The 27,646-nt window shown below is 41.7% G+C and overlaps 2 protein-coding genes across 3 annotated transcripts in view; one reads left to right on the top strand and one right to left on the bottom strand.

The window, feature by feature from the left end:
• The window catches only part of LOC122971137 (microfibril-associated glycoprotein 4-like), a 750,976-nt gene that overhangs the window by 34,768 nt on the left and 688,562 nt on the right, over window positions 1-27,646 (bottom strand). The gene's annotated exons all lie outside the window — the stretch shown is intronic.
• LOC122971122 (transcription elongation regulator 1-like protein) overlaps window positions 73-27,646 on the top strand; it is a 39,823-nt gene continuing 12,249 nt past the window's right edge. For both annotated transcript variants that reach the window (XM_044337640.1, XM_044337639.1), the window contains exons 1-5: window positions 73-489; window positions 2,749-2,990; window positions 7,583-7,669; window positions 7,762-7,906; window positions 13,783-13,920. In XM_044337640.1, the coding sequence (XP_044193575.1) occupies window positions 2,763-2,990; window positions 7,583-7,669; window positions 7,762-7,906; window positions 13,783-13,920 (598 nt within the window). In that variant the 5' untranslated portion in view covers window positions 73-489; window positions 2,749-2,762. The remainder of the gene's footprint in view (window positions 490-2,748; window positions 2,991-7,582; window positions 7,670-7,761; window positions 7,907-13,782; window positions 13,921-27,646) is intronic.

Raw genomic sequence — 27,646 nt, 5'->3', positions numbered from 1 at the left:
ACACACACACACACACACACACACACATTGAAAGGGGAGGCGGCTCTTTGATCTGAGAGCGGCTCCATTTACCGGAGCTTTAATCGGTTTGTACCAGGGAGAGAGAGAGAGAGAGGGGAAGGGAAGAGAGAGAGAGACTCCGTGACCGGAACGCGCTCTGCTGCACGCGGACTTCGGTATTTTTCTACCTACAGACGTCGCATCGTCCGCCGCTGCGTGACACGCGCGGTGTGTGTCTGTGTGAACCGGGAGTCTCTCCGCCTGTCTGTCGGTATTTTTTAAAGTCACTGTTGCTTCTCGTCAGTCCCGGTGTGCTTATACTTTCACCTGTACCGGATGTGAGGATGATCTGCAGACCTCCGTGAGGACCTGAGAGCTGCAGCCGGTGGAGGGAGCCGACATACAGGACGTGACCGGACCGGAGAGAGTCGGCGGTCCCGCCGGTTTGACGCGCAGTTTACCGGGACAGAAGCCGGGGACGCTCCGCTGGTAGGTGACACATACTGGGATTCAACCCGTTAATAACCCGTTATATTTTACCGAGCTGCACACACTGCATCAGCAGCAGGACTGACACTGACAGCTGCACTACAAGTACAGGTATTACTATGAGTATTAGTTATTATACTGTAGCTACATGTGTGTATTTCATCATTTGTTATCTATTATTTATAATTGATTTCTGTGATTTATTGATTGTTTTCTTCTGTTTGGACTGTAAGAGTGCCATGGATCAATTGTGATATGTTTCATGTTGATTGATTGACATCAGAAAACAAACACCACTCTTTATATTCTCAGCATGCCGTGTCTTCTTCTTTGTTAGTAATTACTGAGGTATTCCATCTTTACTCTGGAATCAACCCAGGGACGTTACGACATGCACGGCAGCACTTCTTCACATTAGACAGGCTGTGTGTTCAAAATGGAAATGAAACAAACAAACAAATTTAAATTGGAACTGTTGTGGATTTCTGAGGCTCAGCTGAGAGGCTGAGGAACATGTTAAATCTGAGGTTGACAGTAAAATGTTAAAAGACATCAAACAGGTTTGAAAAGTCTTGTGGGTTCACCAGATCAATAATAAAAAATGAATTTATGTTGGCATGTTTATCCGTGCATTATCAGTTTATTATTGGACATTATGTTTACAGATAAAACCATCCTGTGAAAACAGATATACACAGAAAGTAAAAGGACCTAGAGGGGAACTCTGAGGTACACCAGATGTGTCTGACGACTGAAACTGAAGCTGAGATTAAAATACAATAAGAAACCGAAGGCTTCACTCAGTATAGAAGAAAAGATCTGTGTCCATGACAACCAAAAGATAATTGGTCAACATGGTGACAGTTTTGGTCACAAAGATTATTACTGGATAGAAGTGCAGAAATGTTCGACTCTGAAATACAAATGATACATTTGGTTTAAATTCTAAAGGTTCTTGTCCAGATTTGGCTTAATAATTACAGTTAATGCTGAAACAACCACAAGTGTAATATTAGACAGAACAGACTGAAACACCTGCTGACAGCTGTTTCAAACACAAACTGAGACAAACTGAAAACATCAGGAGAGCCTGAACAGCTGCTGATAAAGAGCAGCTTCGACCCGTGTTGTTGGTGCTCTGAGCTGCTGCAGACGGACTGCGGTGCAGCGTTCAGCGTCCTGCCTGAGAACAGAACGTGTTGTTGGTTCTACAATGTTCTCATTTTAGAGAACAGATTATTCAGTCAAGATGGCTGAACTATGTCAAAAACCAGCAATAGGACCAGTGGAAACAGTAGAATCAGTAGAATCAGTGGAACTAATAGAACCAGTAGAACCAGTGGAACCAGTACAACCAGTGCAACCAGTAGAACCAGTGAGGTGCAATTCGTCAGTCGCAGGTGTGATGTGTCTTCAGTGCAGCTGGTTGGTCGGAGGTGGTGGATGTGAAACTCAAAGGCCTCATTGGCCTGAAACTTTAGCTGAATAACTTGTTCTTCTTCAACAGCAGAAGCCTGGTGAGTCTGAAGTATTGATATAGTCCTGATGAAGTATTGATGCAGTATTGATGAAGTATTGATGCAGTATTGATGAAGTATTGATGCAGTATTGATGAAGTATTGATGCAGGAGGTGTTGGTAGTGATAAAGTCACGATGCAGGATTTATAAGGTATTGATTTTGAATTAATTACTTATTGATGCAGCGTTTATGTGTTAGTGTTGTGTTTTGATACAGTATTGATGAAGCAGAAATAAAGTATTGATGAGGTACTGATGTAGTATTAATATGGGGCTGCTGTAGTTGTGATGTTTTACTTCCACAGACCAAACGGAGGAAACAGGCAGAAACATAAAAAGACAGACAGGAGATGTTGTTCTTCTGTGTTTATTGTAAAGAATGATCAGATCTGAGTCTTTCAGGGTTTAAGGAGTTGAATTTTTTACCCATAATGACAAGTCAGTTCAGCTCAGTGTGTAAAACTGTATTTTTAATAGAATTTATTTCTGTCTTCCAAATGTCTGCCGGCTTTTTATCGTATTTTTACATTTTTTTCTTTCCTGACTTCTTCTTTCATCATTTCTTCATGTTTCTTTCATCTTGAATTTTCTGCTGTGCTTTATTTTTAAAGTCTCTTAAAGTTTAATGTTTCAGAGAGAAAACATGGTTCAGTGTCGTGTTTTCAGTGGGTAACAGTCTGAATAAATGCCATCAAACTGCTTCTGCTCAGTCCTGATTGGTCTGTCCGTCTGTATGTCAGGTGGTGATGTCATCATGATGTTGCCAGTCTCGAGGTTTAAAGGTCACCAGCCTGTTGGCATGGTAACCACCACTGCAATGCCCTGGTTGTCCATCAACAGTGAACCTGCCCCCCACTGGCTGTGGTTGGCCAGCTGGTCTGGGGCAGCATACCAGGCCACACCCCCTCTGGTCTTCTACCCTCCAGCTGTGTGGATACCTGAACACACACACCTGATGCCTGAACACGCACACCTGATACAGGTAACACACACACACACCTGATACAGGTAACACACACACACCTGACACAGTTAACACACACACCTGATACAGGTAACACACACACACCTAATACAGGTAACACACACACCTGATACAGGTAACACACACACCTGATACAGGTAACACACACACACCTAATACAGGTAACACACACACACCTGATACAGGTAACACACACACACACACCTATAACAGGTAACACACCCACCTAATACAGGTAAGACACACACCTGATACAGGTAACGCACATACACACCTGATACAGGTAACACACACGCACCTGATACAGGTGACACACACACCTGACACAGGTAACACACACACCTGATACAGGTGACACACACACCTGACACAGGTAACACACACACCTGATACAGGTGACACACACACACCTAATACAGGTAACACACACACACACCTGACACAGGTAACACACCCACCTAATACAGGTAACACACACACACACCTATAACAGGTAACACACACACCTGATACAGGTGACACACACACACCTGACACAGGTAACACACACACACCTAATACAGGTAACACACACACCTGATACAGGTAACACACACACACACACCTATTACAGGTAACACATACCTGATACAGGTAACACACACACACCTATTACAGGTAACACACACACACACACCTATTACAGGTAACACACACCTGATACAGGTAACACACACACACATCTATTACAGGTAATACACACCTGATACAGGTAACACACACACACACCTATTACAGGTAATACACACCTGATACAGGTAACACACTCACCTAATACAGGTAACACACACACACACCTATAACAGGTAACACACACACCTGATACAGGTGACACACACACACCTGACACAGGTAACACACACACACCTAATACAGGTAACACACACACCTGATACAGGTAACACACACACACACACCTATTACAGGTAACACATACCTGATACAGGTAACACACACACACCTATTACAGGTAACACACACACACACACACCTATTACAGGTAACACACACCTGATACAGGTAACACACACACACCTGATACAGGTAACACACACACACACACCTATTACAGGTAACACACACCTGATACAGGTAACACACACACACCTATTACAGGTAACACATACCTGATACAGGTAACACACACACACACACCTATTACAGGTAACACACACCTATTACAGGTAACACACACCTGATACAGGTAACACACACACACACACACACCTATTACAGGTAACACACACCTGATACAGGTAACACACACACACCTATTACAGGTAACACACATCTGATACAAGTGACACACACACACTTGATACAGGTAACACACACACACCTATTACAGGTAACATACACTTGATACAGGTAACACACACACAGCTGATACCTGAACACACACATGATCTCTGGAGATGTTTCCAACATAAAGCTTCAGTCTGACGACTGCAGAACAAAACATTTTGTTTTATTGTATTTTCAGCGTTAAACTGCTGCTGTTTCCATCTTTATATATTTAAAATCAGTCAAATGAAATACAGGAACAACGTAAACAGATCAAAGACTGCATTTCCCACAATGCCTCTACAGTCAGCCTCTGAACCTGGAAGTCGTTAAAACATGAAATGATTCGATCAGCGTTATATTTTGTTATATACTGAAATATATTATTATATATGAAATATTGTTTGACTTTTACTGCTTATTAGTTTGTAGAATCGAAAGACGTGTCAATCTTTATGTGATCACATCTGTTGGAGTTAAAACAGTCGTCACATCTCTCCTTCAGTCTGATCTAAAGAGTCTTTAAGTCCGTTCAGCCTCCTCTGCAGTCTGGAGATAAGATGAAACTTTAATGATCCCTGAGGGCAAAGTGAATAATTGTCTGTTAATTATTGGTGGCGTTAATTATCTCATGCAGCTCTTCCTTAATTCTTTCTGCATAAACAGCAGCGACAGAGTAACAATCTGTGTTTAACATCTTATCAACGGGCCTTCTGAAGTCGTTTCACGGAGCTGATGTGATTTTTCTTTTGAAAGTTTGTTTCCAACAAAGAAAAAAAACGTCTAAAATTCTAAAATGTGACATTAAGTTCCACAGCCATCCTGAAACCTTGACTGCAGATTATTCTGAGCTCTGATTCATCATGTTTGGAATAAAAGGTGTGAACCTTTTGTTCAGAGATGAAGAGAGATGAAGTGTTTTCATTTTCACGGTCATAATGGATCTCCGAGCGCTGCTTCACCTTTATTGAGAAATCCTTTTAAGAATGTGAGAACGATGTGAGTGTTTTAAGAGATTCTTCACTCACACCATCCATCCGAGAGAGAGACATAAAGAACATGTGAACATTGATGTTCTGTGATTCTTCAGATTCTTCTTTTCACGTCTGCAAGGCTGCGAGTTTGAGCTAAACAGCTCCGCTTTGCATGCTGGGATGTTGATGAGTGGAGTGATGCCATGTTGATTACGATCCCCAGACATGAAGTCCGTCACTTCTGTTAGCTGTCTTTTTTTAAAAAAGTTACATTTTGATTTGTAAACAAGAGAGTTATCTTTATGTTTTTGTCACATAGAAAAAAAACGTAAATATTCCTTCTTATTCTGTGTCAGGTGTGAAAGGAATACTCTAAACTACCTAAAAACACAACGTGGTTGATGTTACATAAAGGTCAGGTGATGTTAGCATGTTGGAGTAGCTAACATTTATGTTAATGCTATAAAACCATCTGAAACAGATTGTTAATATAATATAATCATATGAACATAAAACTCTTGTGTTGTTAGAATGAGTGATTTATGTGACTTATGTTTCTCAACTCAAACTGCCTTCAAAACCTAAATACAATATAAAACATTATGTTCCAGTATTTTTAAAGGATGAGTTCACAATTTTTCAAGTGTGTTTTAAACCAACAGTCAGGAGCCCAGATGAACATTAAAGCTGTTTTTCTTGCTGTAATCATTCCTCCTGTTCATACTTACCATTAGAAGATCCCTTCATAATGACCTTACAATGGAAGTGATGGAGGACGAAATCCACAGTCCTCCTTCTGTGCAAAAATGTATTTCAAAGTTTATCTGAAGCTAATATGAAGCTTCAGCATCCAAATGAGTCAAATCAAGTAGATATCTTTCAACGTTACAGTCTTTTTAGTGCCAAAGTTCCTCTTTTTGTTACTTTATTTCCACAGCAGCTCAACAGGGAAACACAAAGAGGAGAATTTGATGCTAAAAAGACTGTAAATGTGTCAGATATCCACTTGATATGACTAACTCAGACTGATGAAGCTGAATAGAAGCTTCACACAGACTTTTAAATGACTGTGTGGACACACTGTGGATTTTGGCCTCCATCACTTCCATTGAAAGCACATTTGAAGGATCTTTTAATATCCAGTATGAACAGCAGGAATGATTACAGACACCTGACTGCTGGTTTAAGACACACTTGATAAATTGTCAACACGTCCAATAACAGCTTCCTGCTCAGTGCCGTTAATTCACTGACAAAACAAAATCACCAAACACAACAAGCTAATCTTTAACAGCACATTAGCTGACTGTTTAACATTAGCACAAAGTTGGACCCTCCACTTTCTCCTGCACCTTGCTAACACTAATGCTAGCTACAAACGTCTTTATAAAAGACTAAAAACACATCTCTATCTGCTCAGTAACACCTGAACATTGAACTCTTTGTGTGGTTTTCTTAGATTTTTATTTCACACAGAACATTCTGTTCACTTCTCATTCTGAGTGAAAAGGAGTTAGATTAACTGTTTTTGTTTGTTTGTTTGTTTATTTTTTTTAACCTTTATTATTCAGAGGAATTTTCAATGAGAGCAATGCTCTCTTTTTCAGGAAAGCCCTGATCACAATCATACCTGGAAGCTGCCCAGTACAACCACAGTCTCATCTGCCGGCCACTGAGCAACTCCACTGGGGCAGTTGGGGTAAAGGGCCTTGCTCAGTGGTGGTAATGAGGGAGGGGCGAGCGCTGCTTCTTCACTTTCCCCTCCCAGATTTATCCTGCCGGTCCAGGGGATTGAACCGGTGACCCTCCAGTCATAACATCGCCTTTGCAAACTGTAAAGGAAGGTCCGACCTGGACTGACAACCACGCATGTTGTCTTCTTGATATTTGGGCAGATGGGAGCTTTTTCTTCTTCCTGTGTTTACATTCTCGCTCCCACCCCAAACACATCTGACCAATAAGAGGAGAGAACATTATCACCTGGGTGTTAGTGATGCTTTTTGGTTCATTTGAAACTGAATACGTTTGTAACAGTTGACTCTTTTAAAAATAGATTGGATAAATTCTGGTCAACGAAGGATATTTTTTGTGATTATTTGTGAAATTACTGTTATTTTAAAGAAGTATGATGTGGTATTGTTTGTTGTATGGTTTGTTTGTTTTGAATTGTCGAGTCTGGTTTGGAGGATTTAGATCCTGTACCAGAAAATTCTTTGTAAATTTCAATAAAATCAAAACAACTCATCACTGATTCAGAGCAGATAAACTGTTTTTTCTTTTTTATTGTTTCAGTGGGAACGTCCAGCTGTTGAAGTCGTTCCTGTCCTCCCTCCATTCTATCGCTCTTCACCTCTTCATCCTCTTCATCCTCTCCCCAAGGTAAGCACACACACACACACACACACACACACACACACACTCACAAACATTAGCCATGTTGCTAACATGCTAGCATGCTGGCTTGTTTCCAGTTGACCGAAGGCTGGATCTCACCTGAGGAAGTGGGCGTGTTCCAGAGGCGAGACAAACACCTCCGACTGACCAATCAGATCATCCAGAGGCCAGGTGGACACGCCCTCAGGACCCATCTGCTGCTGTCTCCTTCTCGACTCTCAGGTAAGAGGTCACCTGATGAAGGTGGGTGGAGCCAGAGGCAGACGTTTGTTTGAAATTGTCAAACTCGTTTGTTTCCTACCCAATCAGAATCAAGTCTCGTTATTGACAGAAGGACTCACAGTTAGATTTGTTTTTACCTTTTAGTGGTGGAAGAATTGTTGGCCACCTTTGTCGTCATGGCTACAGTAATAACCACGGGGTTAAGGTTAGGAGACGATTGTAGTTCCGCTTTTTAAAAAACTGTCCCGACTCGCATTGGAGGCAGAAAAAAAAACAACGGTCTCCTGTGGGAAAGCCCACTGCTGGGTGAATGCCTCCATCCACCCTCCTCCTCTGAATGAGGAAATCTGTCCACATATATATACATCATATGAACGTCACCACTGCTCCACCTCACAGTTACTACGGCAGCTAGCTGGCAGCTGTCACTCAAACTAACTATAGCTCGACTAACATTACAACCTGTTGTGTTGTTTTTCTTGGGAGGACAGTCTTAGATAATCATAAAAAGTAGAAGCCAGTGTGAATGTTTTCAACTTTAAAACGATTCCAACCAACATTTTCACCTCATGAGGACTGTAATGAGATATCTGTTCTGCTCGACTGGACTGTTTTTTTCAGTCTTAGAGCCTAGATTGTTTGCGTTCATTCAAACAGACTCTTTGATTTCTCTGTTGGTCTGAACACAGATTATTTGAGCTGCATGTTTTCCCTCCACAGCCGCTCAAGTTAGTTTTTGTTTGAGGGGACGTTCAGATGCAGTCACAGGCTTGTGGAAGCCAACAAATGCAGATTAAATGTTCTTTTATTTTCGTGTGTGTGGGTGTGTGTTCATGTTGGAGATTTTCTGGCAGAGGCCCCGTTTCTCTTCAGTTTAGTTTGTCAGGATCGTTTTGTCAGATTTTCGCTAAATCGGTCTGCATGGTGAATTCAATTCTTCTTAACTTGGACTTAAAAATCACAAACAGTACGACAAATAAAAGCGACACTTGTTCCCAACAAAAAGCCTGAGCAATAAAAGCAGATGTTCTGTTTGAACTGATTACATAACCAGTGAAAGGACTTCTGTGTTTTTATCTACATTCAGCAAAATCAGTGTAGGAAAAACACTGCAAAATGTGTTAATGTTTGATAAATGATCTTCATAGAACCTACATTTATATGATGTTTAATTCTGTGCGGCCTGCTTCACTGAGGTTGGTCAGACTGGCTGTCGGAGTGTTTTATTGTCCACTTCCTGTCCACACTAACCCACTCTGGCTTTGTCCACGACACAGAGCTGATATACAGATGTACGGACAAGACTAAAGCTCAGAGTCTAAATGAGACTGAGCCAAGAACACAGAGAGTAGCAGCTCGACGAAACACAGTCCAGCATCTAAACACAGAAATTATTATTAGTAGTAGCATTAATAATAATGGAAAAACTCAAACTCATTAAACACCAAACCTGTACTGTATACTGTACTATTTATACTATATACTATCCTACGTATACTACATACTGAATGATACATACTATATACTGCCCAATATATACTATACTGTATGCTGTACAATGTCAGCAAAACTGATTCATGCCTTCATTTCAAGCCAACTTGATTACTGTAATGCACTTTTTACTGGCAACTGAGAGACTTCAGCTCATTAAAAACTATTTTATTATCAAGTGGACTTTATTCTATTTTCACTTTATTTTTATTATTATTATTATTACCAAGTGGATTATTATCAAGTCATTTTCCAACTTATGTTACATACGTGCTGAGGTCAGTGGTTGGTAGGTGTGTTTTAACCCCCACAGCACCACTAAGGGTGCAGCTTCAGGTTGTGTCCAACACAGATAAGAGTGAGGTTAAACCAATGAGAGGACGTTCTGTGGGAAGCTGAAAGAAACTTATTTCGGTTAATCAAAACTGATGGTGAGTCCGTGTCCATTAGAAAAAGGAAAAGGTTTTGTTAAATTATGGCTTCAGAGACCTAGGCGCTGATTTACAGATTGTGTACACGTGGCGAAATACTTTCTGAGTTTTCGCTTATTAAGTCTCAAATTACCACCACTGAAGTACACATTCTATGTATTGTATTTTCATTTTTTTTTATCTTATTTTATTAATGTATTCAAGTGGGTTTCAATTCCAACTTATGTTACATTAATATTTTTTTACATGCTCACAACTCATGCTGCCTTGACTCTCTATCTTCAGATTCCTTTAAGAAGGTTTTTAGTCGCCTGGCAGCAGATGTTTTACAGATAGTCACCAGTTCACTACTATGAGGTGTCTTTCCCAAAGCCTTGAAAACTGCAGTCATCAAGCCACTCTTAGAAAAAGCCAATCTAGATTCATCAGTACTGAATAATTACAGACCCATATAAACCTGCCATTTATTAGCAAAATGATTGAAAAAGTTGTCTTCAGACAACTCAACAACTTTCTGGTAGAAAACAACTATCTTGACACCTTCCAGTCTGGATTCAGGCCCCATCACAGTACTGTTGCTGCACTTATCAAGGTGCTAAATGACATTAATCTCAGCACTGACTCTGGTTAAGTCTCTGTCCTTGTGCTATTAGACCTTACTACTGCATTTGACACTATTGATCACCATGTACTAGCAGACAGACTTGAGCACTGTGCTGGTCTCTCTGACATAGTCTTGAGTTGGTTCAAGTCCTACTCTCAAGACAGACACTATTTTGTATTGATTGGTAGCTGTACCTCAGAGTGCCTCCCAGCAACGTGTGGAATCCCACAAGGGTCGATTCTGGGACCTCTGTTATTTAACCTTTACATGTTCCCTTTAGCCAATGTGACAAAGGTTATGGTTTCATACCATATGTATGCAGATGATACACAGATATACAAAGCTGAGTCGCCAAACCACTATAGTTCAGTAGACTCCCTGGGACAGTGTATCAAACAAATGGATGCTCAAAAATTTCCTTCAGTTAAATGAGGATAAAACAGAAGTCATTGTTTTTGGTGCAAAGGAAGAACCTTAATAGTCTGTCACTGAAAAGTAAAAAACTCTAGAAACCTTAGTGTTATCCCCGATTCAGACCTGAATTTCAGTGCTCACATTAAGTCAATAACAAAATCAGCCTTCTACCATCTTAAAAATATCACAAAGATCAGAGACTTGATGTCACAGAGATCTAGAGAAACTTGTACATGCTTTTATCTCTAGCAGACTGGACTACTGCAACAGTCTGTTTACAGGTCTGTCTGTAAAGAAATCAATCGGACAGCTTCAGTTGATCCAGAATGCAGCTGGTAGGGTTGTAACAAGAACCAAAAAAGCTCAGCACCTCCAAATCTGAGGCCATGGTGCTCTGCTGGAAAAAGGTGGACTGCTCCCTCTGGGTTGGGAGTGAGTTACTGCCCCAAGTGAAGGAGTTCAAGTATCTCCGGGTCTCGTTCACAGTGAGGGTAAGATGAAGTGTGAGGTTGACACGCTTTTTGGCATTGTACTGTGGTGAAGAAAGAGCTGAACCAGAAATCTGTCAATTTACCAGTCGGTCTACGTCCCAACCCTCACTTGTGGTCACGAGATTTGGGTAATGACTGAAAGAATGAGATCACGGATAACAGGGACCGAAATGAGTTCCCTCCAGGGGTGTCTGGGCTCAGGAGATAGGGTGAAGAGCCTGGAGATCCAGGGGAGCTCGGAGTAAAGCTGCTGCTCCTTGGCATCAAAAGGAGACAGCTGAGATGGTTTGGGCACCTGGTTAGGATCCTCCTGGATATCTCCCTCTGGATGTGTTCCAACTGGTAGGAGAGCCCGGGGCAGACCCAGGACATGCTGGAGGGACTACATCACTCTCCTGGCCTGGGAACACCTTGGGATCCCCTAGGAGGAGCTGGAGGGCATTGGCGAAGGATGTCTGGGTTTCCTTATTCAGTCTGATGCCACCACAACCTACATATATATATATATATATATATATATATATATACATCTACTGTACTGTATAATGAATAAAATATTTGTTTGACTGTTTTCTCAACTCAGATTTAAGAAGAAACACAGTGACATCATGATGTTGTATAAGAACATTTAACTCTGAGCTTCACGCTGATTTAATTTATCTCTGTAACACATTTATAAAGAAAACCCAGGAACCTGAATCACAAAGATCCTCTCAGACATGCTGATCATCAGTAACACTGTTCACTGTTTGTGGAGAATCTAGCAGTTGAGCTTCCTGTCATGATGTCTGCAGATGTGACTAATCAATCACAAGTGACAGTCTCTCTCTCACACATTTACACGGTTACTTTAAATCAAATGAGTCCTTCTATCGCTAACAAACTTTTACATCTATCTTCATCTAGTTTGAGTTTTATTTTAAACCCCAAACATGCCATTTTAATGATGAATGCAACAAGTTATGTTTCAGTTGATCACACTCACACTACAAGACACATTCAGTATTGTAAAATACTGTAAACGTACCGCTCAGGTGGTAATATGTGTAAATATGAACTACAGATTATTAAAGATCAGAGATTTTCTATTTGATGAGTATTTGTCAACATGAGCAGAGCATCCTGCCGCATTAACAAGCTAACTGTTTACACAGATGTTTTATTGTCGCTGTGATGCTGCTGGCTGTCAACAGATTTAGGTCAGTGTTTCCTGAAAGGAGCACAAACGTGTGGAGGCGGACTGATCTGCCACACACACATACACACAAACACACACACACACACACACACACACACACACACACACACACACACACACACACACACACACACACACACATAGATCTGCATTAAAACTAAAATTAAATTATAAATTTAAAATGAACAGAATAGTGTCGACCTCTGACCTTTCATCACAAACAAACTGTTCTTCCTCACTATAAATAACAACCTCTGTGGCAACGTTAGCTGTCAACATCTTCAGCTCATAACCTCATTTTTTGGGTCCCAAACTTTTCTGATTCTTTCTGGAAGGTGTCCTCAGATGTTATGGAAGAAATTTGAGGAACAACAGAAAAGTTTGTTTCAGCCGCAGCGTGAAAGCGTCGAACTGAATAAATAATATACAGATGACTTTTCGTTTTTTTTCTGAGAGTCTAAACATGTAACGTCTGTCCTGAAGGTGGCACTAGAGGAAAGGGTTCTTCCTCTGAGGAGCAGGAATGAGATCCGGATGTTCCATCACAATGGGCCTCATTCACAAACAGCGCATACGCACAAATCTGTGCTTAAACCGTGCGAACAAATGTTTTAAGCACAAATCCAGGATTCATCAATATGTTCTTACCTGAATTTGTTCTTACTCTTTGAACAAATTTAGAACTGCCTCAGACGACACGTACCCACAAATCAGGAACGTCCCACGGTTTTAAAAAATGATATTGTCAATATTTATTCAGACAGTATATTAAAACCACATTCTTTAAAAATGATTGGGCCTAAATATACAATATTTAAAAGGTGTGTAATTGCAAATAATACATAATTTATTTACTAATCATAGAATGAATAGCCAATATGTTGTAATCCATAAATCATCATCATAAATGTAATGAAATTATTAATATATTAAAATTGTCCTGTTCCCACTCTTAGATGACAATAGCTTATATATGGGAATTTCCATATTGGAATGTGACAGTGATTAATTTCTCAGATTTGGCAGTCGGGGGGGGGGGGGGGGATCTACACATTCACCAACTTTTTATTTTGCTACAGATGTACTGAGTGGTACTGGGGGACTTATTTTGTGCCCAAAGTAAAGCGGCAGTTGTTGAGATGTTTCTGTGAAGATATGAAGGTTATTCTGGGTCAGGGAGGTGTTGGCACTGATGAAGGTCCTCTGAGAAAGACAGAAGACAGGTCAATATGTCTCTTTGTTTCCAGGTCGTGTGAGAAGAGACACTACAAAGACCAGAGAGACTGAGCCAGAAGACTCCTCTTCTTCCTCTTCATCCTCCTCACTGCACCTCCTCTCTGTGTCTCCTCTACATCAGCCTCTCCACTCTGCTCCTCCTCCTCCAGGTGAGTCTGCTTTCCTGTGTCTAGTAGGGATGTGCAGAGAGCCCAGTATTTGTATCTGTATTTGTTGAGGGAGCAAAATTACTTGTATTTGTATTCGAATAAAAGTGTTTTTGTTCTTAGTAGGCTTTTAATTTTAGAAAATTAAAGCGTTACAATAAGTGTCCATAAATAAACTACCTTACAAAGGAGGTCCCCACACCAGACCAGGTCTTGAACAGGAGTCTCCCAGATCATAGACGACTGCGCTGACTACTGAGCTAAAACTTTACTCATTGCCTCATTGCAGACAGACACCTGCCAAATAAATATTTGTATGAAACAAATATTCATGAAAAAACCCACTATTTATGCTTTGCCAATAATGTATTTGTATTTGGGCACACCCCGAGTGTCTAGTCAATGTTAACTCTAGCAAGGTTTGAATAAGCTTGTATTGTGCACGTGCATGGAGTGCATAAGCAGCCCAGAACAGTCTATTGTCGAAAAGATGATACTACGTCACAAAAACAGGGAAAACTAGAGCGATGTTCTTCTCAGCAGCGGAACAAACCTGCTGATTAAACTATATGAAGAATATAAAGGTGTCTTCACCAAAAAGGGCAAAACTGCCGCAATTAACAAGGCGAGGGAGATGGTTTGGCTAAACATTGCTGACAGATTAAATGTGTAAATTACACAAGCCTTCATTCACATGAAGCAGCGTCAAGACAGCAGTTGTATTTTGGTTGAAATTGGGTCCTAGATGTTGCGATGAATATAGACCATCATTCTTCTACAATTTAAAAAAAAAAAAAAAAAAAGACTCATATTGCAGTGTCCATGTATGTAAGTCCATGTAAAGACCTACTTCAATAGAACACAATTCAAAATCAAGTTGTTAGTCCAGTAATGACATTTAATTTCTCAACAGTAACAGCAGGTTGGCCTTTTGGATTATATTGACTTATACACAATTTTACACTTTCTATTTTGTTATTTTGAACCAAACCAGTTGCTTAGACACACAAGTCTGGTCACATTTCCAGGTGACAAGGCAGCTCTCTTCCTCTGCACAATATGCCCAGAGGGGGAAAACAACCTCTCATAAGGCACTGATGTGACAGGTGTTGCCAAGTACTTGTGAGCAAGGCAGGCTAGCTTGTTGTGTGCCCCAGCATGTTTGGACCACCACTGTAGGAGACAATCCTCCGTGCTGATGACAGGTTCTGCTTTGAAGCACTCCAGACATTTCTCATTACAGTCCTTCTACTCCTCCTCCTCCTCATCAGATACAGAATCTGACGCAACTAAGAGAGCTGCTTTCTTCTGTGGAGTCATTACTGTTTGCACTGGTTGCTGTGCAAGCATCTCTTCCTTAAGAATGCCAGTGATCAATGCCCACACCTCAGATCTCTCAGGCACTTGAGGTCCTTTAAACCAAGGGTCATGTGCTGAGGAGGCAGTCATACTTAACTTTAAGTGGCCTTTATCTCAGCTAAAAGCAGTGGCACAAGTTAATCTATATTGGCATACATAAGTACTGTGTAGCCTATCAGCATTGAGGCCTCTGAAAGTAATGTGCTTCACCTGTGTTAGCAGCCAGTGAGAGAGAGAGGGAGAGCGAGAGGGTTACCTGCAGGGCTCCAGCAACGTTGCCAGCTTCTGCAGTTTCTCCAGCTTAGCCTTTGTTGGCATGGCGACGTTGGTTTTCTGTAAGGCTAGTGCATCTCTTAGTGGTTGTTGGTTTCTTTGAACACGCTTCACCATCTTTAGAGCGGAGTTGTATGAGTGACTCAGTCCTCAGCCCATGTGCGACTCGCAGTGCCCCATCACCTTTTGGCATTTGGAAAGTGCACCACCAAATGCTCTATTCTGCAGAAACACTGACAGAATGTTGAATGTTGTGCACAGTGCATGGCAAGTGTTTATAATTTACAATTATGTTTCGTGCCCTATCTGTGCTGAATGTTTGGTGCACGCCTCAGCATGATGTCTCTCCTCTGTTTTCATGACAGTCAAAGCATGTGAATGCAGTATTTACTGTTCATTGATATGATGGGCTGTAACCTCGAGGTAGCTATGATTCCCCAGTGATGTCCAGTAGTCATCAGTAAGCATGACAGTCACTGTGAGCTCCAACTCCTTAGCTAGTTTTGCTCTCTGTTTCATACAGCTCGTGTATCCTAGTGACGACTGTGGCTCTTGAGGGCAACTCATAAGTTGAGTCGGTGGATGCTGGAGCAATCCATTTAGCAATTGTTTTCCACCAAACGTTGAGCATGGTCTGTTGTTTCTTACCAGGGCTAACTCTGATGGTGTTAGATGTGTGCTTGACTTGCATGTGATATCACAGGCTGGATGGAGTCCGGTGATAACTGAATTCAGTCTGACAGTAACTACATACAGCCTTAGTTTTGTTAAGCAAGCCGTTTGGCAAAGTTTTGAAATGGAAATTCCCGTCCAAGAGGCCTTTCTCCATCATTCAGCGATTCAAAGTGTATAGAGCGACTTCTAATACAATCTGATTCACTCGAAGGCTAGAGTGAATCAGATTATATTTTCTTTTGTTTTTTTTTTCACACCTGCATTCTGCAAAGACCTGAACCTACTCTGCCTCTGATTGGCTCTGACCTTGATATTTTTACCCAAACCCAACCATCTCACTCCTCATGCCTAAACCTCACCAACGAAGGCAACGAGTACTAGCCAGTCAGAAGTTGAGTAGGGCGGGTCTTAGCGGCGTGCAGATAGGAAAAAAATAAGACTGGCACACATTCAGTTTGCAGCTTGAACTAAGAGTGATTCATAGGGTCAAACAGAACCTGCGTTAACAGCACTTGTTTTTCTTAAAAGTGGGATTGCGTTAATGTGTTATCATGTTAAAGCATTAACTTCGACAGCCCCTAATATGCATATATATTTCTTTTTCATTTCCATCTTTATTATAGTAACTAACTGATGAAAAAACTCCATCTGTCTTTGGCTGCAGATTTGTGGTGATGTGTGTTCATGTCTCTAAACTGTTCAGACATTTCCTGGAAAGAAGGTTTCAGTTTGTTGAGCTGTCTTTATCATGCTTCACTGTGATTGGCTCAGCTGTTTCAGAGCTTTGAGAGCAGTGAGGTGATTGGCTGAGAGAGTATTTAATAATCTATAATCACCTTCATCCAGCCCTTTTTCATTTTGTGCTGCTTCATAGACATGAACCAAAATAGCAGGTGTGAAGTGTAGGTCTGTGAGATCCCTCAAAATGCTAAACAACGTTAGTTTATGAATATGTGGACCAGCAAAATCAATCAATAAACTAATTAAAATACTTCAATATAGATTGCTATCGCGGGTCATTACTGTAAGATCATTTCCTGCTTACATGACAGCCAATGAAGCTTTTATCGAAGTTTTGTTGAAGCTGAATGATGGTTCGTGTAGTTTTATTGAAGCTGAATGATGGGTCTTGTAGTTTTGTTGAAGCTGAATGATGGGTCTTGTAGTTTTGTTGAAGCTGAATGATGGGTCTTGTAGTTTTGTTGAAGCTGAATGATGGGTCGTGTAGTTTTATTGAAGCTGAATGATGGGTCTTGTAGTTTTGTTGAAGCTGAATGATGGGTCGTGTAGTTTTATTGAAGCTGAATGATTGGTCATGTAGTTTTATTGAAGCTGAATGATGGGTCGTGTAGTTTTGTTGAAGCTGAATGATTGGTCGTGTAGTTTTGTTGAAGCTGAATGATTGGTCATGTGGTCTCAGTGTTGTTCCAGCAGCTTGTCGTGTGGCTGACAGATTTTACTTCATCTCCACCTCAGGCCTCGTCCCTCTATTGTTTAGCTGCTCTTCAGTGCTGTTGTTTATTTTTAATCTTTGCCAATTAAAAGCCAGCTCCACTTGATTTCATGCTCTTATGGATCTGCAGCAGCAGCAGCAGCATCTGCTTTGGTTTCCTGCAGCAGCGAGACGAATCTGCAGCTCAGCGTGACATTATTGAAAGCAAACTGACTAACAGCAACATGATGAAAAACAACAGCAGGGAGCTGAAGGTCCAGAGAAGAAGAAACTGACAATAACTGATGTCTACAAGTGTCCATACTTGTAGACTCACTGACTAATGGATTGATAAGTGATTAGTTTGGGATGATTTTTGTCTGTTTGCAGATTTCTGAAGTCATTTTGATCTTATTTTGCCTGTTGGAGCTCGTCAATAAAAAACAGTTCGCTCTGATTAGAACAAAATCCAAAAATAACATCCTGTTCTACAGTTTACCCCGCCATGCTCTTTAGTAACTGTGTGTGTGTGTGTATTTGTGTGTGTGTGTGTGTGTGCGCGCGCTCTGATGCTGTGTGAATAATAAATGATTCATCAGCTTTTATAAAATGTAAAATAGCTCATTACAGCTCTGTGTGTTTCTGCTGTTTGATTGTCCTGAAACTGTATGTTTGTGTGTGTGTGTGTATGTGTGTGTGTGTGTGTGTGTGTGTGTGTGTGTGTGTATGTGTGTGTGTGTGTGTGTGTGTGTGTGTGTGTGTGTGTGTGTGTGTATGGTCATTTCTCAGAGGTATTGTTTAATCTCCTTCCCACAACCCCCCTGTTCCTCTGATCCAGACGTGTCTATGTGAGTGTGTGTGTTTGTGTGAGTGTGAGTGTGTGTGTGTGTGTTTCATCGTTTCATCGGTGTTTGATGAGGTAATGAGTTCTGAATGGAGCTGATAAGGTCAAACACACACACCCACACACATACAGTCTCTGTCCATTATCTGTGTTATTGATCAGTGATCAGGTTAATGATGTGTATGATCAGCAGTGTAGTTGATCCACAGCCGTGTTGATGCTGTTTCTGCAACATCAGTGATGAAGGACTTCTTGTCTTCACCTCCGACACTCTCCCACCAGCTGTCTGTCTCTCTGAGGCCTCCCTCAGGTCTTCAAAGAGGACAGTCGTCCACCTGTCTTCCTGTTTCAGACACCGGGACCATGTGTGGCCTGACTGTGCTCTCTGTCATGGTGTCTGGGAACTTGAGCTGCCTCCCTGCATCAGCCTTCAGCTGTCAGTGTCGAGCCGTCCAGTGGACGATCTGCAGTACTGCTGCAGCTTCGTTAACAATGCCAGCTGACTTCTCCGTTGGGTTACAGATGTTGTGATGCTGTGTTTGCCAGCACCAGGAGCCAAAGGCGTAAAATTCTGTGTAGATTCATGACTAAAACTGTGTGTAAACACAAAGCCAGAAATATGCAGATTCATTCTTTTTGTCAGATGTATAACGCTGTGTGTACACATGGTTCTGTTTTAAAAAACTCACTGTGGAACTGGGCACATGAGCCTCATTTCCACTTCCACAATTATCCATAAATGGATGAAGATGCCCCCAACCATCCATTATCATATCAATATGCTGCCTGCTCCACCAGCCTTTACACCTGTTAATGAAACAAATGCGAAGAAGTGCAGTTTCACAGACTGTGTTGCACCAACTGCTGGTGGTTCTCCAACAGCCTGAACAGTCATTACACTTGACCATGCGGCTCTTTATAGCGTCTGTATAAAACTCCCTGCTGGAGAATAATCGACATCACAGCACGCCGCTCCCATTCTGCCTCAGAGACTTTGTGTGCATGCACACAACTCATTCAGTTATAGACTTTACTGTGTGGACAGTTCATTTTCCTCAGTCGGCTGATCTGTTCTTCAATCTTTGTTATCAATATCCTTTGTTACAACGGTGTGTGTCAGTGACAATGTAAGTTATCATAAATAATACCTGACATTATGTCTTCATTGTGTTGTAATACTAATTGTCAATACTGCAGTTTTTAGAAGCTTATGTGATAATTAGCAGGCTATTAGATTAAGCCACTAGGTGCTCAACTTAGTCAATAAGCAGGTGTGTAACCCAGTGTAAATGCTACAATTTAACTTTATATTACTGCTTGTTCATTTGATTCACTGTGTCTTACTGTCTTTACCGTCTTTACTGTCTTTACTGACGGTAAAAACAGTAAAGATGCTAGAGAGCAGTGGGGAGTTGGAGGTGCAGCCGGCAGAAGAGAACTGATCAGGGTTGAACCCTGTCGTCTCTCATCACTGGCCTCTCAGTGATGACATCATCTAGATACAAAAACGTGTCAGTTTCTGTCCCCCTCCTCAAGACCATGGACCTGGACTTTGCAGATTTAAGTCTCTCGAGACCCTAGAGGATCCATCTGCATCCAGGCACTGATGTCGTTGCTACAGTCAAGTCACCCATGAAGGCTGAATGAAGGCTTAATGCAGAAACCCTTTAACCACCAGGGTCTCACTGGTGCTCGGTGGTGTTTGTATTTAGACAGTCACAAAAAATATACACACGTAGGTAACACTCAGGTTCACAACTAGGCTCACAGCTTTACCACCAGACTCACACTCAGGTTTACAGTCAGGTTCACCACCAGACTCACACTCAGGTTTACAGTCAGGTTCACCACCAGACTCACACTCAGGTTTACAGTCAGGTTCACCACCAGACTCACACTCAGGTTTACAGTCAGGTTCACCACCAGACTCACACTCAGGTTTACAGTCAGGTTCACCATCACGTTCAGGAAGAAAGTAAAAACAAAAACTGCAACTGTGACAACAGCAACTTAAAGCTACAATATTTGTAACTATTCCGCATTAAAATGTCTAAAGACTACTAGACCTATGATATATTTTTTCTTCAGTTGTGTATTTACATTATTCCAAATGTTTCCAACAATTTAAATTTTTAAGCCACATTTTTACAATAAACTTTTTTAGATGTCGGTTGTTTTTAAGTATATCTTTTAACCGGATGAAGGATTTTAGTCATCGGACGTCTGGATCTGAAGTTATCAAAGAAACAAGCTAAGCAAACGTTAGCAGCAGCTCGGCTCACAGCCCCTCCCGGACATCCTGTGTCCTCCGAACAGCCTCACAGAAACACTAATTTTTAACGTGAAACTGCTTTATTCAGTGTTTTTACCGGCTTTCATCCCCGGGTACGTTTCTCTTGGAGAGGAGACCTCTGCAGATAATTCGGCTCCTGGTAAAAACCTCCTGAACAATGAACACTGAGGGAATCCAAACCAGGAGAAACTGGTTGTTTAACAATGAAGACAACAACTCCCATGATCCCACACTACTTCACAACATCATCAAACTCCGTCTTTTGTTATTGATGTTTTGATTGAGAGACCACTAGCGGCAGAAATTACATATTGGGCGTTTAAACATAGGACACACATATGCACACACACACACACACACACACACACAAACATACGCGCACGCACACACACACAGTTCTCCAGGGTGTAATTGGGTATTTTCAGGAGGACAGCTCATAGCTCATCTTCACAGGGCTCTGCTTTATACTGCACACACACACACACACACACTCACTCATTGAGACATACAGCCAGTGTGTAATGGGCTGAGCTCAGTAGGTATTGATAACCGGGTGATTGATTGAAAAGGCTGAAATTGAGGTAATTTGCCACAGGAGGTATTAACACACTCACGTGTATGTGTGTGTGTGTGTGTGTGTGTGTGTGTGTGTGTGTGTGTGGTCTGTCTTAGGCTGCTTGTGGGGACAAATTTCAGACTTAGAACCAGTGAATTGGGGATCAAAGCTGTGTCCCCAGTTGGGAAAAAGCTGATCTTTGGGTCAGTGGTTGAGGTTAAGGTTACCTTAAGTCTCCAGGAAATTAATGTAAGTCTATGTAATGTCCCCAAAAGTGACTATGGTCTGATGTGTGTGTGTGTGTGTGTGTGTTTTGTGCGGTGTAAAGTGTTATGCTAAAGTGTAACCGTTCATATCCTGATATTAAACTCTCTTCATGTGCTGCAGTTATCTGTCTGTGGACCACAGACTGAGAAGCTTCGTCATTACATTTCACATTATCTGTTCAGCTACAAACATGTATGTGTACAAATAAAAATAAAAACAGGTAGAAAAAAAAGCATTTTCATGACTGCTGACACGATAATCATCTTTTCCTCCTCATGTTCATCTTTCGTGCTGATTAATAAATCAAAGAAAAACATGAATAAATCATCAGAGAAAAGGTAAAACCGCTGTAGTTTTAAATGTTTAAATCATGAAAGAAAATCATGAAGGTCATGTTTACATCTGAGAGAAGTAAATAAATATTAAAGCTTCATGATGAGTTTCATCATGAAGACTCTTCTTCCAGTCTCAGGTATTGATCAATGATTATGAACAGTGGTGGAAAGTAACTAAGTACATTTACTCATGTACAGCTTTGAGGTACTTGTACTTTACTTGAGTATTTCCATGTGATGCTACTTTCTACATTTCAGAGGGAAATATTGTACTTTCTACTCCACTACATTTATCTGACAGCTTTAGTTACTTTTCAGATGAAGATTTGACACAATGGATAATATAACAAGCTTTTAAAATACAACACATTGTTAAAGATGAAACCAGTGGTTTCCAACCTTTTTGGCTTTTGACGTCTTACAAAAAGCAGTGTGTAGTCGGGCTCACATTTCACATGTCTATGAGTTGTTAACAGCTCCACCAAATAGTGATTTTTCCCTCTAAACTTCTCACATGCTTTCATTTCAATAAATGTTCAAATGATCCAATATTTCAGCAAAAATCAAAGATTAGAGAAAAAGTCCAAAAACTGAAAACAGATTTGTGTATCAGAACTTTGTTTTTTCTTCTTTCCTCTCCCATTAATCATCTCACCACCCCTCAGATTTATCTGCTGACCCTTTGGAGGGGCCCGACCCCTAGGTTGGGAACCACTGGACTAAACTAGCTAACTGTATATAAAGTAGTGTAAACTAGCTCCACCTCCAGCAGCTACAACAGTAACATGCTGCTCTAACACTGATGCTTCACTATTAATAATCTAATGATGTCATATATAATAATATATCAGTCAGAGGGACCAAACCACTACTTTTACTGCAATACTTTAACTACATCAAGCTCATAATACTTATGTACTTTTACTGCAGTAGTACTCAGTGGTTAGCACTGTTGCCTCACAGCAAGAAGCTTCGAGGTCCTTTCTGTGTGGAATTTGCATGTTCTCAACGTGTTTGCATGGGTTTCCGCCAGGTGCTCCAGTTTCCTTCCACCATCACAGACATGTACTGTATGTTGGGGTTAATACTGCTGTCAGTGCCCCTGAACACTGGAACTGGCAAAAAGAACTGGAGTTGGTCCCCGAGCGCTGCACTGCGGCTGCCCGCTGCTCCCAGTGTGTGTGTGTATGTGTGTATAGGCTAGGTCAAATGCAGAGGATTAGTTCTGTTTCAATGTATGTGAGTACTGAGAAATGACAATATAGAAATCTTAATCTCCTCTTCCTCTTCTTCCTCCTCTCCCTCATCCTCCTCTTCCCCCTCCTCCCCTCTCTCCTTGTCTTGCTTCCTCGCCGTTCTCCTCCATTGTCTCCTCCTCCTCCTCTTCTTATTTTCCTCTCATTGCTTTATCAGCAGTTTCTCTCAGGTGTCTGTTGGACTGCTAGTGTGTGTGTGTGTGTGTGTGTGTGTGTGTGTGTGTGTGTGTGTGTGTGTAAATGAAGTTCTGTGTGCTGTTGAGCGACTCTCTGCCTTCTTCTTCTTCTGGCACTCTGCCTTATTGCATCTAAGCCATGGCTGCTGGAACAACTGATCTGGCAGAGATTGTGTCTACTTGAGATCCTGTTTCAGCTCCAGCTAGTACCCTGTCTGTATGTCCTGCACCTGGTCTGCCATACTACCTGCCTGGATCCCCTATGTCCCCTGCTGCCTGTCCAGCAATCACATGTGCTTGGCCTACTAACCACCAGTCTGCTACCTAGTCTGCTAGCTTTCAGACTGCTAGCCATCCTGCCCCTGAAGACCTCCGGCAGTCTCCTTTCTATGGGTCTCTATAGTTGCAGAGGCCATCAGCTTTTTCTACTGCCTGGTGCCCTTGCCGACACCCAGCCAGATCCCCAACCGATGGCTAACACCCAACCGGACCTCCAACTGTCAGCCAACATCCAGTCAGACCTCCAGACACCGGCCGCCACTGTCGACACCCAGCCAGACCCCCAACCAATGGCCAACACCCAATTAGACCTCTAGCCGTTGGCCAACACCTAACCAGATCTCCAGCCATCAGTCAACACCTAGTCAGACTTCCAGTCATTGGCCAACACCCAACTAGACCTCCAGCCGTTGGCCAACACCTAACCAGATCTCCAGCCTCTTGGCTACCCTTCTAAATGGCTTCACAGATGCCTCAGCCTCAGTGTCTAGGCCCTGAGCATCTCTAACAACCTCCAGAGCAGTCCCACCTACGCTGTTGACCTCCAGAGCGACCCCACCCATATGCCCTGTCTTCCAGTGATGATTTCCAGCCCTCGTTCTGTCTGCCCATGGGTCCTTCCTCTGCCCCATTCTGTCCTCAGGTCGTCTGCCTGAGCTCTCACGCTGCCTGCTCTTTTCCACTGTTCAAGCCATCCATCGTCTTGGTTTTGCTCCCTGAATGCCGCCTCCGGACCCGGCTCAGTTTGACCCCTCCTTTTTCTTTTCTCCCTCCTACCCAGCCTGGAGAGACATCTGGGAGCTGTCCCGCAAAAGGGGGTACAGTCACGATTCCTGTTTACGTCTTAGTTGCCCTTTCTGCCTCTGTCTTCAGCCCAGTACTCTTTTCTCTAGTCTTTGCAGTTCTCCACCTGTCCACCAGATGCCCCCAGACTTTCCATCCTATTTTCCACACCAACCTGCTCACCTGTTGCCACCCTGTGCATATACTTGTCTCAGTCATTCATTCCTCGTCAGTCATCTTAGTTGCTTCATAGTATACTTGCATCCTAGCCATTTTGTATCCTGTCTGTTACCTGTTCCTGCTGTTCCTGTCGTTGATAACTTTTTGCCCCTTTTGGATCTGTTCGTCGGATTTGGACTTCCTCCCTGTTGACTACCTGTAAGCCTGTCTTTTGATTTTGAGCATAAAAGCCACTTAATCTGTCAGTCTCCGATGTCTGCACTTGGAACCTCCATCCGTCTGACTCATACACACACCTGTGACAACTAATTATTTAGCAAGTATTTATATTAAGTATTTAGGAACAGTTTTCAGCGTCACATCACCGTGGTGACTATAGTTGGTGCTGATGGTAACGGCTCTGTGTTTCCATGGCAACCGCAGACCTAATTTTCTTGCCTGTGATTGGTCAGTCAGGTTCCATGTTTGGTTTGACTTTGACTTTAATGGAGACCAGGACTTGGAGAGGATGGAGTTTGGAGGGGTGAGATTTGAGGGAGGGGAGAGGATGGATGCAGGGGTGAGGATGGAGGGAGGGGTGAGGATGGATGCAGGGGTGAGGATGGAGGGAGGGGTGAGGATGGATGGAGGGTTGAGGATGGAGGGAGGGGTGAGGATGGATGCAGGGGTGAGGATGGAGGGAGGGGTGAGGATGGAGGGAGGGGTGAGGATGGATGGAGGGGTGAGGATGTGAGGATGGATGGAGGGGTGAGGATGGAGGGAGGGGTGAGGATGGAGGGAGGGGTGAGGATGGATGGAGGGGTGAGGATGTGAGGATGGATGGAGGGGTGAGGATGGATGGAGGGGTGAGGATGGAGGGAGGGGTGAGGATGGAGGGAGGGGTGAGGATGGATGGAGGGGTGAGGATGGAGGGAGGGGTGAGGATTGAAAGGTAATGAAGAAAAGGTGAAAAAATAAAGAAATAAATGGGATTAGAGGAGGAGGAGGGACGAAGAGACCAAGTCAGAAAATTAGATAGAGACACTTCAAACGAAGGGAAGCTACCTACTGCTGAGTATGTGTGTGTGTGTGTGTGTGTGTGTGTGTGTGTGTGTGTGTGTGTGTGTGTGTGTGTGTGTGTGTGAAGCAGCTTTGTCTAAAATCACATTGATGTTCACACACACACACACACACACACACACTCAGAGTTAATCTCCCATTCAGATGAAGATGAACCATCCTTTTATATCCCGACTGAAAAAGAGAGAGAGAAGATGAAAGGTACTTTCTTCTTCTTTTCCCATGATACCATTTAGTCGACTCCGGCTAGATCCTTTCTGGTTGTCACAGTAACGACGTACCTGTCAGTCATCGCCTGTCAGGTGGTCTGTGTGAGTGTGTGTGTGTGTGTGCGTGTGTGTGTGGACATATCCTGACTGTTAGTACAAAAACACTGAGTCCTACATTTCCCATAATGCACCTGGATAGTCATGTCTTTTATTAGAGCCATGTCTTTGATCCTGACTGTGCTAAACTTTAATTTATATTGATTGAAAATTGACCAATTTATGTTAATTTATTGTTTTTTAAACTTTATTTATTGTATTATTTATGTTGTATAATTTACAATTTACATATTTTAATGTATTTTCTTGTTGTTTAATAGTTTTATTGTATGGTTTGATTTTGTTTATTTTCTTTTCTTTATGTTGACTTTGTATGTAATTGCGCCACATGAAAAATTTGCTTCACATTTGGCCTGAACACACAGTAATGATTATTTCATTATCCTTTAATCTGTCAAAAAATGTCTTTTTTTGTTCAAAACCCAAAAATATTCAGTTTACTTTCATAGAGACTGAAGAAACCAGAAAATATTAACATTTAAGAAGCTGCAATCAGAGAATTTGGACAAAATGTTGATAATTAGCTTATGACTGAAAAGTTCAGAGACAACATACCTGGTTGTTTTTTTCCACCTAAATATCTGATGTTGCAGTAAAATCTCTGCTGGTAGAAACTACAGCGATACGAAAGTGTTTGTGGTTGTGTTCAGACTCTGGCAGCACTTGGTTAAAGTCAGATAAAGATCCTGGTCTCTGTTTAATACAGAACAAGGTCTACAGTGACTTGAAGCTCAACATTTTAGTCACACCAGCATCTTTAACTAACTTGAACACACACAGGACTCTTGATGTAGTGGTGGAAAATAACTAAGTACATTTACACAAGTACTGTTCTGGAGTACAGTTTTGAGGTACTTGTACTTTACTTGAGTATTTCCATGTGATGCTACTTTCTACATTTCAGAGGGAAATATTGTACTTTCTACTCCACTACATTTATTTGACAGCTTTAGTTACTTTTCAGATGAAGATTTGACACAATGGATAATATAACAAGCTTTTAAAATACAACACATTGTTAAAGATGAAACCAGTGGTTTCCAACCTTTTTGGCTTTGTAGTAGGATTTTTTATATAGGACTTTTACTTGTAATAAAGTATGTTTTTAGTATTTTTGCTGTATTGGTACTTTTTTAACTTAACCCTCCTGTTGTCCTTGGGTCAATTCTGACCCGGGAGGACAACAGGTGCCATTATGTGCTGTCATCAAAAAAAATGAAATGGTTTAAAAACAGTATCCTGACTAAGAAATGATGAATTATTTTAACTATAGTTGAGGTCAGAGGAAAATATGTTGATGGATTATGGCAGACTGCTATATGTAGAAGTTTAGTCAGGATACTGTTTTAACAGCACATAATGACACCTGTTGTCCTCCTGGGTCAAAAAGGACCCGAGGACAACAGGAGGGTTAAGTAAAGGATCTGAATACTTCTTCCACAACTTCCAAGCTGTGAACTCGGGTTTCTGATGTCAGGGTCCTGCATCTTGTACACCCGACTTCAGAGAGATAAAGAAATGTAATAAAACATTACCTGTGATCATCCAGCCAGAGGTTACATTTAATAGTGCAACATAATTGGGAAAACAATTTAGTTGTATATGAACGTACTTTCTAGGAGACAGTTTTCTGATG

This window comes from Thunnus albacares, chromosome 20 (genome assembly GCF_914725855.1).
Source record: "Thunnus albacares chromosome 20, fThuAlb1.1, whole genome shotgun sequence".
In the NCBI taxonomy this organism is placed as follows: Eukaryota; Metazoa; Chordata; class Actinopteri; order Scombriformes; family Scombridae; genus Thunnus; species Thunnus albacares.
Note: the sequence above shows the minus strand (reverse complement) of the source record. Positions and strands in the feature narration are given on the sequence as shown.